Genomic DNA, 15,536 nt, shown 5'->3' with positions numbered 1-15,536 from the left:
ACCCTAACCTTCCTTGGATGTCCACGAGTTCTAGGTCTGATTGCATGACCTCCTTTGGCCTATTGCTGTCAGGAGACATTTGCTGGCCTGGCTGTAGTTTGAGGAGCCCCTGCAACTTTCTTGCATGCAAAGATGAATATTGTCAGGCTGTTGGATTAATTTGATTTTTTATTGGGGTTCCCCCCCACAATAGAACTTAATTTTAGTTAAAATGTAATGAAATCCGAATTTAAAAACATTGAATACAGTGTAAGAGCAGTAGCTTAATTCTGATTGTGTTTTGTTTGTTACAGGCAGACAACTCTGTTGGTTTACATCATGTCATTTGTGGGCATGGTGGTTTTCACGTTTACTCTGGACCTAGGCCATATCTGGGTGGTCTTTGTGACAGCAGGTGTGCTGGGGTAAGTTTGCTTCTCCTCTCACACCCAGGGTGAATTTTCTCTTCTTTGAAGGAGTTTCACTCTGAAGGCATTTGGCGGCTGCCTTGACATGGAGATGAAGATGCCTCTTCTTTCTCTCTCCAGTGGAGTGAAGAGTAAGAAAGTACCACAAACAATGGATACCCAGGCAAAGTGAGAACTATGGGATATGCATAGCAGCCATCATATCCTTTCATATCTCTGCTGACCACGAACATCTTGCATTGCAGAGTGTGGTTGAATGAAATGCTATGGGCAACAGCTGCTGGTGAGGTGTGGTGCTGTTGTTGACCTGGCTTCCCAATGTGGAGGTTGCTGACAGTAAACCAAGAGGGGGAGTGGCAAGGCGTCTCGGAGGTTGGTGCAGTGCAGGTGCTGCCGCACGGCCAGTCAGACACTTCTGCTGCTGTGTCTGCACTGCACTGACTTCCCTGCAGCCTCACTCCCTCCCCTCTTGGTTACCAGCAGTAACTAACAGGAAGCAAGGTAAGCTATGCCATCCTGCTCTGTGCCACCAACTGTTCCTGGCCACAGGGAAGCAAATAGGGTTATGCCTTTGAGACTGAAGTGGAGCTTGGAGAAGCACCCTCACTTTGAAACTGCATAGCCCAAATGTTGCAGCTGCTGATGCTTTCCTCCCCGCCAATCTTTCCTGGCAGTTTCTTCATGACTGGGTACCTACCACTGGGCTTTGAATTTGCAGCAGAACTGACATATCCAGAATCTGAAGGGACGTCATCGGGCCTTCTTAATGTAGCTGCACAGGTGAGTGAGTGCTCAGAAAATATAGCAGGTAAACAGACTCACTTCTTAGCTTGGCTTTGCTGTTGCTCAGGAATTCTGTTGATGAATCCAGCTCTTCAAGGTGGTATCATAGAATTGTAGAGTTGGAAGGGACCCTGAACACTTTCCAATGCAAGAATCTCAACACACGGTCTCCCATCCAGTTTGAAACCATACTGGACCCTGCTTAGCTTTGCCAGTGTACTAGGTGGAGCGGTGTGGCCGGACTATGCTGCAGTAGCTTTCTTCAGTTTCTTTCTAACTCTTGTTTGATCCTGTTTCAGATATTTGGAATAATTTTCACCATTAGCCAAGCACAGATCTTTGAACATTTTGGAACTCAAGCAGGAAACCTCTTCCTCTGCAGCTTCCTGTTTGTCGGCACTGTTATAACTGGTAACTACACTATCCAATCATTGTCAAACCTTTTTCAGGTCCTGCTTCCTACAACTCTTGTATTGCTACCCAAGCTTAAAGTACTGACGTTTAGGGTAGGGCTGCAACGTTGAATCACTTGATTGGTTATATTTAACCTAGGGATGGCAGATCTGTCAAATTTGTTTCTTCAAGTTATTTTCTTTTTCAATCTTAAACTCAGTTCTGCACATTTCTGCAGCATTTCATCATCATCATCATTATTATTATTTTAATCCTCATGATAATTCATCAGCGTCTTAAAAAATAGAGGATGATTTCTTAACCAAAAGGCTGAGATGCCTTTGAGTGAGAAATTCTCCCAATAAACACACTTTTTTGTATGCAGTTTTGACTCATGTACACAATTTGCAAGTAAAATAGTTGTGTTTCAGTTTGCATGTACATTCAAGAAGTGTGCATTAGGTACTTTTCTCATTAAAATGCAAACAAAATCCTCTTTCTCCAATAGCCCTATTTATGCCAACCCAGTTGTTTTGTGTCCTTCCATGCTGCTGTTTAATAATTGAATTAATATCCTGTTGTGTTTTTATTGTGTTATTGTGCTTTTAATCTGGAAGCTGCCTTGGGGACCTGTTTGGGTGGCTAAGAAGTGGAGTAGATTTAAGAAGTGGAATAGATGTTCTAAGATTTAAAAATAATTTATTTTCCACCATGGAGAGGACAGACCCTGTTCCCTACTTCAGTTGTGCTTTCTGAGTCATAAGCCATGTTCTTCATTTTGCCCTGCCTTGGGCTCCATTGCTCTGTGAAGAGCTGCTTATGGTCAACACACAGTGACTTCCTGGCTCTGTTTTCTCTTCCTCCAATGCCCCAGCTTTCATCAAAGCAGATCTCCGGAGACAGCAGGCCAACCTGCGCGATGAACAGACTGTGAGTAAATCATATATTTATGCTGGTAGCTTATGGCCAACCGTCTGCACCTGTGAGTCTCCTTTGCTTTTATCGTGATGAATAACTGTGCCAGCTTGAGGGAGTATTGTTGCTGCCTCAGCTGTGCCAGGTTTGGGTTGTTAACGGTTGAATGCTGTTGGATTCTCCTCCAGGAGAAAGTGTGGCATGTGCCTAGGACCAGCTGCGAGTACTGAGAGAGACAGGCTGGCAATCTCTCTGTTTGAGGGCATACATCTGGTGCACTAGCCAGACCAGTGTTAGGCTCTTTGTAACCTTAAGTAAATGCAAATATAGCTGCTTAAAGAAAGGTGAAAGATCATGGGTAATATCCAGGGGTGGTGTCCTACTCGCACAATGGACTTCACTTGTGCACACTGAAACTACTCTCCTACCTGCCCACTATGTGCCCCAAAATGTGCCATGGAGGGTTCCCCAAATCCAGTGAGTGTTGGCAGACCCTCCAGAGCAGATTAGGAGGGATAATGGAGGCTCCAGCAGGGAGCTGCTCTGGCTGATCTTAGATTCATTTAGGACTAGGGAACCTGTACCCTTCCAGATGTTGCTGGACTGCAACTCCCAGCATCCCTGATAATTGTTTCTGAGAACATAATAAGAGCCCTTTGGGGACTAGATGGGCTTATGCAATCCATGGGACAGTCTGCAACAAGATAGAGGGTGGGTGTGATGGTGCTCACAGTGTAAAGTTGTCACTGGGCACACTGTCCAATGGGTGGGCGATCCTGCCTTTCAGCTGAGGAATGGGCTACTGATCCCTTCCATCTCTAAGATACTGTGCCTGTAAGTTGACCCTTGTGCACAGGAACCAGATGGGCATTTCTGCTTTCCATAAGCTTTTCCTCCAAAGTTCTCCTTGCTACTTTTGTTGTCTATATTCTGACTATTTGATTTTTGTATCTGGCATATATCTTTGGCAAAGTTTTGTAGCAGATGCAGAGTAGTACAGGTGACTCTCAGCTTACCCTGGGGTTACATGCTGGGCATAGTGAGTAAAGCCAAGAACACACATGGCCAAAACACATTGGGTTCAAAGGCGGGTGGGATTGCCAAAGTTTTTTCCCTCCTTTCTTCCCTCTTTTTATTTTTTATTTTTTGCCAGGTGTGTAAAACACAAGTTAAATGCACGGAAGTTGCAAGTTACCTGTACTCCATACTTCAAAACAGACATATTTAGTAAAACCTGGGTCATCAATATGTTTTAACTCTTCATCAGAAGATAGTTCTTGAAAAGGCAAACAAAACTAACAAATTTCAAATAACTCCCTAATGCTTAAAGTTCCCCGCACTCGATACAGTGACAGTTATGTGACTCTTCTGTGTAAAGCCAAATATTGAAATATTTAGTTTATGCAGCGAACTGTTTTTCTGACAGGGTACCTGTGCTCTAGACAGCTGCGTGGCAGGCAAGAATTCAGCAACTGAACCTTTTCCTGGGATACAGGATAGGAAAGACTTGCCTGTTACGCAGTTGTTAAAAGGGACAGAATCTCTACCAGGAAAAAAAAAAGGCAATTCTAACTCAGGTCATACTGAATTGGGTAAATGAAGGATTCTCTTCTGCAATATATAATGAAGATTCTGGTCTTGGATTCTGATTTATGGAGTTACAAATAGGATTAAGCCAAAAGAGAGGAGTTTCCTTTTATCACATTGTTAACCTGATTTTTGTTTTTCTTTGGGGGCGGGGGCGGTTTCTCAAAAATGTGTCATCACTGTCTTACCAGGAGAAGGAGTGACTGCAACAGTAGTGGGGGAAAATTTACTTTCCAAATATTGCTGAATTACAGCTCCCATCAGCCCCAGCGTACATGTCCAATGACCAGTGATGATGGGAATGATAGTTCAGCGACATCTGAAGGGCCAAAGGTTCCCCACCCCTGTGCTATAGCATGTTTGCTTGGCAGCAGCCCAGGCAACAATGGTATCAATGCTTCTCTCTCTGTGGCACCCGTTCAGCCTATTGATGTGTTCCTTTGCCCAGGGTAATGTGGAAAGGTAATGTGATATGGAAAGCATTGTTTTCATTTTGAATTCATTTATTCTTTCAAATTTAAAACCCACCCTCCCTCTCCAAAGGGAGCCCAGGATGGCTCACAATAATAAAATGACCTACAAACAATGTAAAACACCTATTTCAGAATTGGCTTTGTTTACTTTCCAGCGATGTTCTGATAGTACCAAATTTGATTAATGACACTGCATTGTAGCACCATCATGTTTGCTGCATGATCCCTGATTGCTAGGGATAACGTTGTAAAAGAGGAGGAAAAACATGGTGCTGAAGGAACAACAGAGAGGTGGAGCACAGTGGTCTTGAGAAGAATCACAAGCATAAGTGAGAAATGCACAATTGGTTTCATTTTATTTTAAGGGGGGGACACATTGCTCCGCATGAATATATAACTTTCAAACCCCAAAATGCTAATGTGAACATTTGGAGCCTCCTTAGTTAAAGTGAAACAACTTGGCAGAAGAGAAGTAAGCTAAAATAAATGAATTTATTTAACATTGAGACTACATAGTTCTTCAGGGATTAGGTTAATCAGATCTGCTGCTGCCTTGGAATGAGTCCAGGGCTTATAAAGCCGAACATTCTGTGGAATTTTTAGTGATCAAAAGTCTCACTCGCTTTCAGTTCTGCAGAGTTTCACCAGCTTATTCCATCACGATTCCCTGTCTGTCTGTCTGTCTGTCTGTGCCTCCTGTTTTTGTTTTAATTCTGCCCCTCTTTGGGATTGTGACATATGGCTGTTGTTACAGAGACTCCAGGGCAGTAACTGTCAGATAATGAATTATGGACATTGTACCTTAATCCCATCATTTCCCATCCCTGATCAGTAATTCTCAGACTAAGGTAGGAGAATCATACTAACCTGCTTATACAACTCTTTCTGTGAGATGGCACTGGCACCAAACCAATGGCATGTTGCAGGGCCAAAATGTGTAGAGAAAGGGCTTGGGGTGGGGAAAAGCACACTCACTGGATCCAGCATGCTGGATTCGGCTTATGATGCAAATTTGATCACCCACCAAGCAATTGTCAAAGGGAATGTTAAGTCCTCCAGTTAGAACAGCCACTGGATTGGTGCCTTTTGTGTAAAATAACTATTGCAATTCTCAAAGCACTTTGCTTTGCAATGTTAATTCTACGCTTTTTCCTGAAGAGACCTTCATGTTGCCGCTAAGTACGTGCTTGAATATGCTTCATCTGACTATCTATCTTTCCTTAAACCTTACCTTCCCCTTGTTGAAAATGTGTGCTCACATATTTATTGCTCACCATTCTCAAGTTTGTTGGTGAAGAGGCAATCACTGGATGCAGTAATGAATTTCTTAATGCTGGGCTGAATTCTGAAGCAGTCAAAACAAGAACGGGTAAAAATATGGTGGGGAGGGGGCTGGGTGCAAGAAGGTGCTAGATTATTTAAAAAAATCTATCCATGGCATTTGTGGCGGTTATATATATGTGCAAGCTCACTGTAGAGTAAGTAGTGAGCAATTGATATGTGAACATTGATGCATCTTTCAAGGTGCCATTCATGTGCAAAGGACATCCTGAGATGAAAACATGCTGCACTACCACGACATTTAGCATTGCTGCTTGCAAAATGTAACATGTTTACATACCGGCTGTCTTAAGCCATTATTGTGCCTGATCCATTACTTGCAGGATGAAATGATGTTTTGATTGTTTCAAAGACTCTGAAATCCTTCAGGTATATTGCTGACTCAATACACAGGCACCATACCTGACATTAGTAATGGTGAATCAGGACAAACAAGATGCAAGATCACAAATGTATGAATGCATTTCTGCTTATCGTTCCCAATCTCCCATTTGGTATCCAGCACTTGGGGCTTTTCCCAGGCCACATCACCTCATTGGCTACACCCCTCACTGGACCTATTCTGCACCATCTCCAGTTCTTCTGCTTGGCTGGCATACCTTCAGCTGTAACAAGGCTTCTTGATTACCTGGGGGGAGGAGTTGTATGTACAGAAACCTCTTAACATTTGTGTGGCTGGAGTGTGGCCTATTATAGGAAGATAAGAGTTGCCTTGCCAACATCTTTCATGTGCCCCCTGGAAGGTTATCCAAGAGAGCAGAGCCGGCCCAGCAATGAGGCAGGGTGAAGCGTCTCAGGTGGTGGTGGAAGCGCAAAAGGATGGCTTTCTGTTTCACAGGTCATCTTCCACCATGTCCCAGGTTACTATCAACAATAAGTACAGCCCTCCTGTTGACCTTCTTCCTTGGGGTGCCTGGCTTCTGTGCTGTTGGCTTTGGCACGCTTAAGTCCCGGACTCTTGGGGCCTTTCTGTGGAGAAACGTGGCAGAGTATACCTAGAATGCCTCTATGCTGCCCTCTTATGAGTCTACTCAATGGTGCTCAGAGGAAGAGCCTGAAGATGACATAGGAGTAAGAGCTAAGGCCTTCTTTGTGTGGCAGGCCCTCACTTAAAGGCCTAGTTATCCCAGGATGTTCTCTGGAGTTCCATGGCCTCCCTCCCCCTCATCTCTGAGGCTTTTTATATCCTCCAGGTTTCCCCAACCTTCATTCAGGCTGAGGCCCTGCAGCTGGACTCCTTCCCTCCCATCAGGCAGATGAATGACGGGGCCTTCCCTGCTTCTTATAGCACAGATGGAGCCTTTGGGCAATGTTTCCTCAGTACCAAATGGCTTTAAATCCATACCAAGTAATCATTGGGACAATTGCACTATGAGCCAGGCTTTTGAGATGCGTTATAAATATACCAGTGTGTTAGCATTTTGAGGCTTGGACCTGGGCATTAACACCTAGGAGCAGGTTCCTAGCTGGTGGCTATTTATCTACTGCCATTTTGTGCAGTATATTCTGGCACAGCTGGCCAGTTCCACCAGCATGTGATAAAGGAATGCAAAGATCTGTAAGCCCTGACTTCTAAGGCAGATGGGGATTTTTGTTTTACTTCTGCTCAGCTAAGCATGGTCTGTTCTAATCTTTGTAACAGACTGTGCACAATTGTTTAGTATCTTTTTTGGGGGGTGGAGAAGAGGGCAGGTTGGGGAAGTCTGATATAGATTGCCGGATTAGTGTTGCCATATTCTGGTGATCAACCCCCACCCCCACTATTTGGGCACCCTGCCACCCCACATCTCCCTCACTCACCCTCTTTCTGCTGCTAACCCCTTTACTATTTATACTCTACACATCTTACTGGGCTGCCCCAGCCACTCTGGGCAGCTTCCAACATATATAAAAACATAATAAAACATTAAACATTAAAAAAAACCCACTTCCCTATATTGGATTGCCTTCAGATGGCTCAGGGGTTGGATAACTCTATACCCTCTAATATTTATCCAATGAAAATAGAGACATCCTAAGGAAAAATGGGACATTTTGGGATCAAATCAGAAACCAGGACGGCTTCTCTAAATCAGGGACGTCCCTGGAAAATAGGGACACTTGGAGGGTCTGTGAACCTTATTGTACCTCAGTTCTAACAACGTTCACTGACTTGCTATTGGAAACTTATATGACTGAACCATAATTATTGTTTGCTTAAAATAGAGAGGCAGCCTTGCATACATAACCATTCCCTCCACGAAAGGATCAGTAAGCTTCAGCGAATGGTCTAGTTGTCATTTATTTGCCTCTCTAGGCAACTGCAAATATTCACCTGTCCCGGAAGAATGTAAAGGCTTGTGGCATTTTGAAAGACTCCACTCTTTGTGGATAGGTTTATCCCACACAGAGACACTGCTGTCTCCTATGTGGCATCAATTTCCTGAAGATTAACTATGGAAGGCAAGTTGATCACAGGTAGTAGCACGTTTGACTTTGCTCTCTGCCAAGTCCTGATGAATGATCTACCTCCATCATTCTCTGTTCTGTGGGATCTGGGTCAACAGTACTCTTAGAGCACAACAGACTCATTCCTTCTCCCCGGGAAATCTTGGAATTTCACTGTTTGGCGAAGGTAGTGGGGATAATCTAACAGGGGTAGCCAATGTGGTGCCTTCCCAAATGCTTTTTGGATTCCAACTCCTATCACTGCTAGCCAGTGACAGTGGTGGCTGGCACAACATCTGGAGGACATCACATTGCCTAACCATGCTCCTCTAACAAAGAATTACCACAATTCCAAGGATTCTTTGGGCCATGACAGTTAAATAGTTTCCATATATTTCTACCCACTTTGTATGTGCATATGCCCTTACTGTTATGAATGGATAACTTCATTAGGCACCAGCAAGCTTCCTTGTGGAGAGGTGCCAGACCCTTTTTAATGTGTGGAATTGATGAGGCAGATGGCATGTGTGGTCAGGAGACAGAAACAAGGCAAGAGTTTGTAGCTTGTAATTGGCTAAATTTCCTGCACCACTTCCTTCTCTGCAGATCCATCCATGATTTTAAAATACTTGTTACATGAATAAGAAGTATTAGCTTCTGCAGCGTGGATACAGATACGGCTCAAAGGGAATTCCTGGTGCAAATGTATCATTGCAGCCTTCACAAACCTGATGCCCTCCAGCTGTTCTGGACTACAATTCCCATCAGCCCCTGCCTTCTCAGATGGGGTACATTGTACCTGGGATTGTGCTGTTTTGATTAAGGCAATGAGTAGACTTAGAAATAGCATCACAAATGGTAGGGCTGAAGGGCAATTCTGGGGGTTGATACTCCCATCACTCTGGAAAGCAGAGCTCTCCCATGTACTATTCTCCCCTATGAAATTCACTTTTCATAGCTAAGGGTGAATTCTTTCTTCCTGACTTTGCTTTGTAACCTTTGTTGAGCAGCAGTAAGGATTAGGTACCGTTGGTAAGAGACAATGGAATGTACTTGTCCTTCTTTGGGATCTCTCCTTTCCTCTTGAGATATTTGGACCCAAAGCAAGAGCAGCAATGCTTCTCATATATTCATATATTCATAGAATCATGGAATTGTAGAGTTGGAAGGGACCCTGAGGAATATCTAGCAATGCAGGAATATGTAGCTGTCCCAAACAGGGATCGAACCTGCAACCTTGGTGCTGGTAGTGGGTTCCTGCTGTCTGATGCCTTTGACCACCCCCTAACTGTGCCCCTTCTCTCTCTGATTTTCAGAAGACATTGGGAAAAGTGCCTCAAACCAGCACTGTGCCGCTGTATGAGGAATCAAAATTCTAATGGTGGGAGATTGAGGACCAGCTGGCACCACCACCAACCTCCATTCTCATCTTTGACATCTGTACCTCCCACTACACTTGGTGTAGCCCAGCATCTGAGGACAACCTAGGAAGCTGCTGCTGGAAAGGAATGCACAGGACTTGAGTCACCCTCCCTGAGCCAGCTCCTCTGTCCTGGTGGCGTGTCCTGGTGCCCTTTCTGCCAAGGGACCAAAGGCAGCAGTTGCTCAGCGGAAGATAGCTTGTCTTGGCCATTGCAGCCAAATCACTGAATCCAGCGTTTCTTCCATTGCATGGATTGAGAGCGACCATTTGTTAATCCTGTTATGTGTCCAGCAGACCTACTGAATGGGATATGAAATGGATCCAGAGGAAGATCCTTGCTCCTCAGGGAGAACAAGAAAGCACTTGCTCTGTGAGCAGCCCAAACTGAAGCGCAACTCATGATTTGCCACTGGGGAAAGACCTCACTGGGAAGCTTTCTCCCCTTCAAAACGTCCTGTTGGTAGACTATATTTTAGTAAATCAAGCCCCGAGAAGATTCTTTTTAAAGTAACGGACGATAGTTTTGAAATGAGAATGCTCTCTTATTACCCAAATTATGGCAATACTCCAGAAATGTTATGGGGAAAATAGTTTTTAAAGAATATTTGAAATGGACAGCCTGTCATAGGTTGCTTCCACACTACAGCTTTTTAGTATTATTTGAGGGGTGCATAAATTTAATTACTGGTTTCCTTGTACAGTGATGCCTCGCAAGACGAAATTAATTCGTTCCGCGAGTTTTTTCGTCTTGCGATTTTTTTGTCTTGTGAAGCACAGACTTTGGTGATTTTTGAAGCTTTTCCAAAGTCTTCAAAAACCTCAAAAAAGGCTACCACACTGCGTGCTATGAGTTGCTCCTCGAAGTGAATGCACGGTTTTAAGAAAAAGGAAACAAACTTGCAAGACAAAGGAAACAAACTTGCAAGACGTTTCCGTCTTGCGAAGCAAGCCCATAGGGAAATCCGTCTTGCGAAGCAACTCAAAAAACAAAAAACTCTTTCATTTTGCAAGTTTTTCGTCTTTCGAGGCATTCGTCTTGCGAGGTACCACTGTATCATTTTATTCTTCTATAATTAAATAACACTGTTTTCAAAGAAAGCGAAAAAAACAAAGTAAGAAAAGCAGTAACTAAAGCCCTGAACATAAGCTAACCAAAAAGTATAACGTATCACTAATTGTCCCAGCAGTGCTGGACAAGAAGCAATTAAACTTTGAGGAAACTTTAATCAAAGGCGTAGGAAGTCTTAAAAGCTTTGATAATGTTTTGCCAGCACACACAGGACAAGCAGTAACTGCAATTGCATTTTATTGCAAGAGGCAGGAAAAATGTCATAAAACGGGTCTGGAAAAAACACAGGACGACAACACAGGAAACACTGGAAATGCAACAATTTGGCAACAAATTGCCAAATTTGTTAAGGATGGCTGTTTCAGAGAAACGGGCCAGTGTTGGAAGCAATCACAGTATGCAGTGGCTAGCTTTGTGGTTTATGGAAATTATTTAAACCAGATATATTTCATGGAAATTCGCCTTTGATCAGGGGAGGAAAAGTGCAGTTTAATTTATGGACAGAAGATGAACCTTGTGTATTTTGAAATGGTTATGAGTTGAACCATATAGAAATCCCCCACCCACCCCATGCATACCACGATCATCTGAGACAGAGAAGTGCCGGTTCCAAATTAGAGTGCAATTTCCCTTCATTTTGAAGGCATCAAGTTCTACCGAATACCTGTACAACTCTTAGTTTCATTGTTTGTTCAGATCATGTTGTATAGTATCTGTTGCCAATGTATTGGGAATTTGGGCTTGGTTTATGAGCTCTTTGACTAGGATGTGTCCTGCTATTATTTGGAAAGCACTGTGTAACTATAAAAAATGTATTTTTGTGTACATTAGTTACATAGTGCTACCTCAAATACTGTTCTAAAACCAATGAGCATTTGATGGTTTTAGAACAAATGCACAACACTCTGCTCCCCACCCCCATAGCACTTCTAAATTGGACAAGTATCCTTATAATTTAATCTCATTCCCAACAAGGCCCCCAAACTCATCTGGGAGAGCTAAGGCAGTCCCAGGTTGAAATCTCTGCTTGGTCATGAAGCCTCATTCATGACCTTGGGTCCTCCATTCTCTGTTAAGTCCAATCTACCTCCCAGGGTTGTTGTTGTGAGGATAAAACAGGGAAGAGGATACAGTGGTGCCCCGCAAGACGAATGCCTCGCAAGACGAAAAACCTGCTAGACGAAAGGGTTTTCCGTTTTGGAGGCGCTTCGCAAAACGAATTTCCCTATGGGCTTGCTTCGCAAGATGAAATGTCTTGCGAGTTTTTCCGACTTTTTCCCCCTTCCCCCCCTTTTTCTAAGCCGCTAAGCCGCTTATCCGCTAAGCTGATAAGCCACTAACAGCCACTAAACCGCTAATAGCGCTAATCCGCTAAGCCGTCAATGGGCTTGCTTCGCAAGACGAAAAAACCGCTAGACGAAGAGAATTGCGGAACGGATTCTTTTCGTCTTGCGAGGCACCACTGTATCATGGAGCTCCTTGAAGGGTTGGATACAAATAAAATAAATGCGATGAAACTGATCTACTCACCCTCCTCTGTCTCTCTGGGATCTCAGGGATTGTCCACAACTTTGTCTTTCCTCTTTCCAATGAATGGTACTAAACCTGTAGCTTGATGGAGGTAAGTTGTATCTGCTAACTTCTTTGTTTAAGATCTAGCTATTCATATCCAGGCAATGTATGGCCATTCTTCATAGAAACAGGGAAGTTAGCACTGAGGCTTTCACATTAATTGGCAGTAAGGAACCATAGATCCAACACCTGGTTTTGTATTATCCTCATTCAGGCCTGCCTACACACTATTTGAATATACAGTGGTACCTCGGGTTAAGTACTTAATTCGTTCCGGAGGTCCGTTCTTAACCTGAAACTGTTCTTAACCTGAAGCACCACTTTAGCTAATGGGGCCTCCTGCTGCCGCCGCACCGCTGGAGCACGATTTCTGTTCTCATCCTGAAGCAAAGTTCTTAACCCGAGGTACTATTTTTGGGTTAGCGGAGTCTGTAACCTGAAGTGTATGTAACCTGAAGCGTATGTAACCCGAGGTACCACTGTATTGCTTCCATTTCCTTATCCAGGGAAATCTGTCTAGTGCTATAGCCTATCTGAAGATGTAGGTTCTGGGTCTGGCAGGTTCTTACACATGCATCATTTTTTTTTTTAATGGTGAAGCATTCACTCTCCCAGCCCATGCAAACCCCGCCCCCCATGCTGCTTTTATCTTTTCTGGCTTATTGGCCAACAACCCAAAAGTGACCTGTGAAGCTAATTCACTTGATTGCTCTGCTCATCACTTTTTGAAAGCTTGGAAAGGTGAATGTTAGAAGCAAATTGCAAGAAAGTCACTAGTGCACCTGTTTTTCGAATAAATCTGTGGCGCAACAAGTTCAGAGGGGCAGTAGATAGATCTGTATCTACTGATAGGTCTCTGAGTGGTCTGTGGTAGATTGGAATGGATTTCCAACTCCCTATTGTTGATAGTAGCACCGAAATCTCTCCCCCACTTTCCGCAATTATACTGGGTAACTTTCTGGGTAACCAGAAGTGGATTTTTAGCTCTTTTTCAGTTCTGTGACTCAAAACAAACTGAACTTAATTCTAAGGGTATGTCATTAGAGGAACACTGAGGTCAGAGGGAAATGAAATGTAAAAAAAAATCTAATGTGTTGAAACTTGAACTTATGTAAATAATTAGTGATTATTCACAGAACAGTATCAATGATAACACAAAGATGCTGCTATTGGTCAGGTAATTAGCACTTGAAATTAGCAGGGTAAAAACCCACTAACTTGCTTCAAGCCACACAAGTGATAAATGTTAACAACTTGCTAAATTACAATTAATAGGTTTCACGCTGGAGTCTTCCTTCAACATTTGTTTACAAATGATCCTTTAAGGCCAGTAACAGTGTCTGAGATGTTAAAATATTCACTGAGCAGCTTCTGATTACTGCCCTTTCTAATGCCATTATTGTGTCTATTATTTTGGGTGTTGGGAGAAAGTAACATGGGGGGGTGCTCCTCTGTGAGTGGGTGCTTTGGGTTCAGAGTCTTTTAAATAACTAGTGCTCTGGCACAGTCTGGGAATGCCTGTGCTAGTCTTTGAGGTTCAAACAGTTAGGATACAGCAATGTTCTGATAGCATCATTCATGCTTGGGCTGACACCAAATGCCTTGTTTACTTAGCTATAAATGGATGCCTGATCCAGTGAGCTGATGCAGTTCAAAGGTGGCTATACCTGGGCAAGAGGCCAAATCCCTTTCGTCTGTTTTCATAAAAGATTTTTAGAAACAAATACCACCCAAGCCAGATGCCTCAGTTAAGGATGCGAATTCTGTATGCTACAGCTGATTTCTAGCTCCATCCTGCCTCTCTGTGACCTACAATGGTATTGTCTACGTTTGTTCTGGCTTTTGTTGTTGCTGTTATTGTTGTTGCTTGGTTGGCTCACAGACATTCTCATATGTTCACCTATGAACTTTGGGAGCACTATGCATACTTGATCTTGACGCACCTTCCAGGTTTTTTTTTTTTTTTTTAGTTAGCCCCTTTTCTGTGCAAAGAAACACATACAGTGCAATGTTGCATATGCTTAGAGTTTGGTGTAGTATGAATTCAGTGTACCGTCATCTTCTAGCAGCATGTTTAGCAGTACTTTTAGCTTTGCTCCAAGTTGGGCTACCTGGAATGCAACTTTCCAAGAGCTGTGCAGCCTCAAAAGATGCTGAGGGAAATGACCCCCATTCTGTATTACAATATTCCGTAAGTACGTCAGATGCACTGCCTTAATAGAGCTAAAATCTCGCCCTCCTTATGTTCCACCGTATTCTGAACAACCTAAGAGTAGCACATTAAATGATTAAGACCAGCATTACTATTTTCCAATTTTTATTTTCAGTTTCAGTAGCTTAGTATACTTATTTGCATTGCAAATTACTTCAGCTGGACTAAATACTGAGCAGCTGGACTAAATACTGAGCACCATTACCAACAAGATCAGAATCCCAATTTCACCTGTTAGCATGCACTTTAAAAAAAGGGAAAATCAACCCTTTAGCATTCGTTCACCACCCCGATTGAAAGGACAACTTAACTTACAAAGATCTGTTCAGCACCAAAATGAAAACGGGCAGCCCGACCCTTTGATGAAATAGGTTAGTATCTCACCATCCTAAGATACCTAGAATGCAGGGGATATCACTCAGCCTGTGAAGGGGTCAGCTGCCTCTGGGCATCTCTTTCACAAGTGTCTCTCCAAGGCATTTACATAGCAGAGGCAGATGCTCCTGGAATTTTGGCACTCCGGGTCATTGCCTAGTTTGTCTCTAGGTTGGGCCGGCCCAGCACTAACCTATAACAAACCTATAAGAACGTAAAGAAGAGCCTGCTGGATCAGGCCAATGGCCCATCTAGTCCAGCATCCTGTTCTCACAGTGGCCAACCAGTTGCCCGTGGGAAACCCACATGCAGGATTTGGGCACAACAGCACTCTCTCCACGTATATGCTGTACTCTAGTAAAGAGAGGCGTATGTGTCCTCATCTTTGTGACTTCAGCAGCAGGCATTCCAGTTAATAAGACAACATTTTAGGAGGAGGTGACCTGGCTTTTTTTTTGTAGCAGCAGTGAGAATCCAATCTCTCTACTTGTCTCTTCAAGTCCTTTGTTCTACATGGCTCCTACTTCTATCACCCCAAAACTACACAATAGTATTTATT

The 15,536-nt window shown here is 43.4% G+C and overlaps 1 protein-coding gene and 1 long non-coding RNA gene across 5 annotated transcripts in view; both read left to right on the top strand.

The window, feature by feature from the left end:
• FLVCR2 (FLVCR choline and putative heme transporter 2) overlaps window positions 1-15,536 on the top strand; it is a 52,050-nt gene that overhangs the window by 33,174 nt on the left and 3,340 nt on the right. Inside the window, exons 6-11 of one of the 3 annotated variants that reach the window (XM_079972331.1) lie at window positions 294-404; window positions 1,082-1,187; window positions 1,490-1,601; window positions 2,458-2,513; window positions 5,313-5,406; window positions 9,643-10,251. In XM_079972331.1, coding sequence (XP_079828457.1) covers window positions 294-404; window positions 1,082-1,187; window positions 1,490-1,601; window positions 2,458-2,513; window positions 5,313-5,393 — 466 coding nt within the window. In that variant the 3' untranslated portion in view covers window positions 5,394-5,406; window positions 9,643-10,251. Of the gene's footprint in view, window positions 1-293; window positions 405-1,081; window positions 1,188-1,489; window positions 1,602-2,457; window positions 2,514-5,312; window positions 5,407-9,642; window positions 10,252-15,536 lie in introns of those variants that run through there. The other 2 variants (XM_079972332.1, XM_079972333.1) reach the window with 2 other exon arrangements.
• LOC307214301 lies at window positions 10,411-14,687 on the top strand. 2 transcript variants are annotated; one of them, XR_013837896.1, is made up of 3 exons: window positions 10,411-10,436; window positions 10,793-12,443; window positions 12,936-14,687. It is a non-coding gene; the product is annotated as an uncharacterized lncRNA (long non-coding RNA). The 2 variants fall into 2 exon arrangements; XR_013837897.1 differs by having other exon boundaries at window positions 10,793-14,687.

Source organism: Podarcis cretensis (genome assembly GCF_951804945.1).
Source record: "Podarcis cretensis genome assembly, chromosome: 1".
NCBI classification, from domain to species: Eukaryota; Metazoa; Chordata; class Lepidosauria; order Squamata; family Lacertidae; genus Podarcis; species Podarcis cretensis.
The sequence above is the reverse complement of the archived record's forward strand: the minus strand, read 5'-3'. Positions and strand labels throughout refer to the sequence as shown.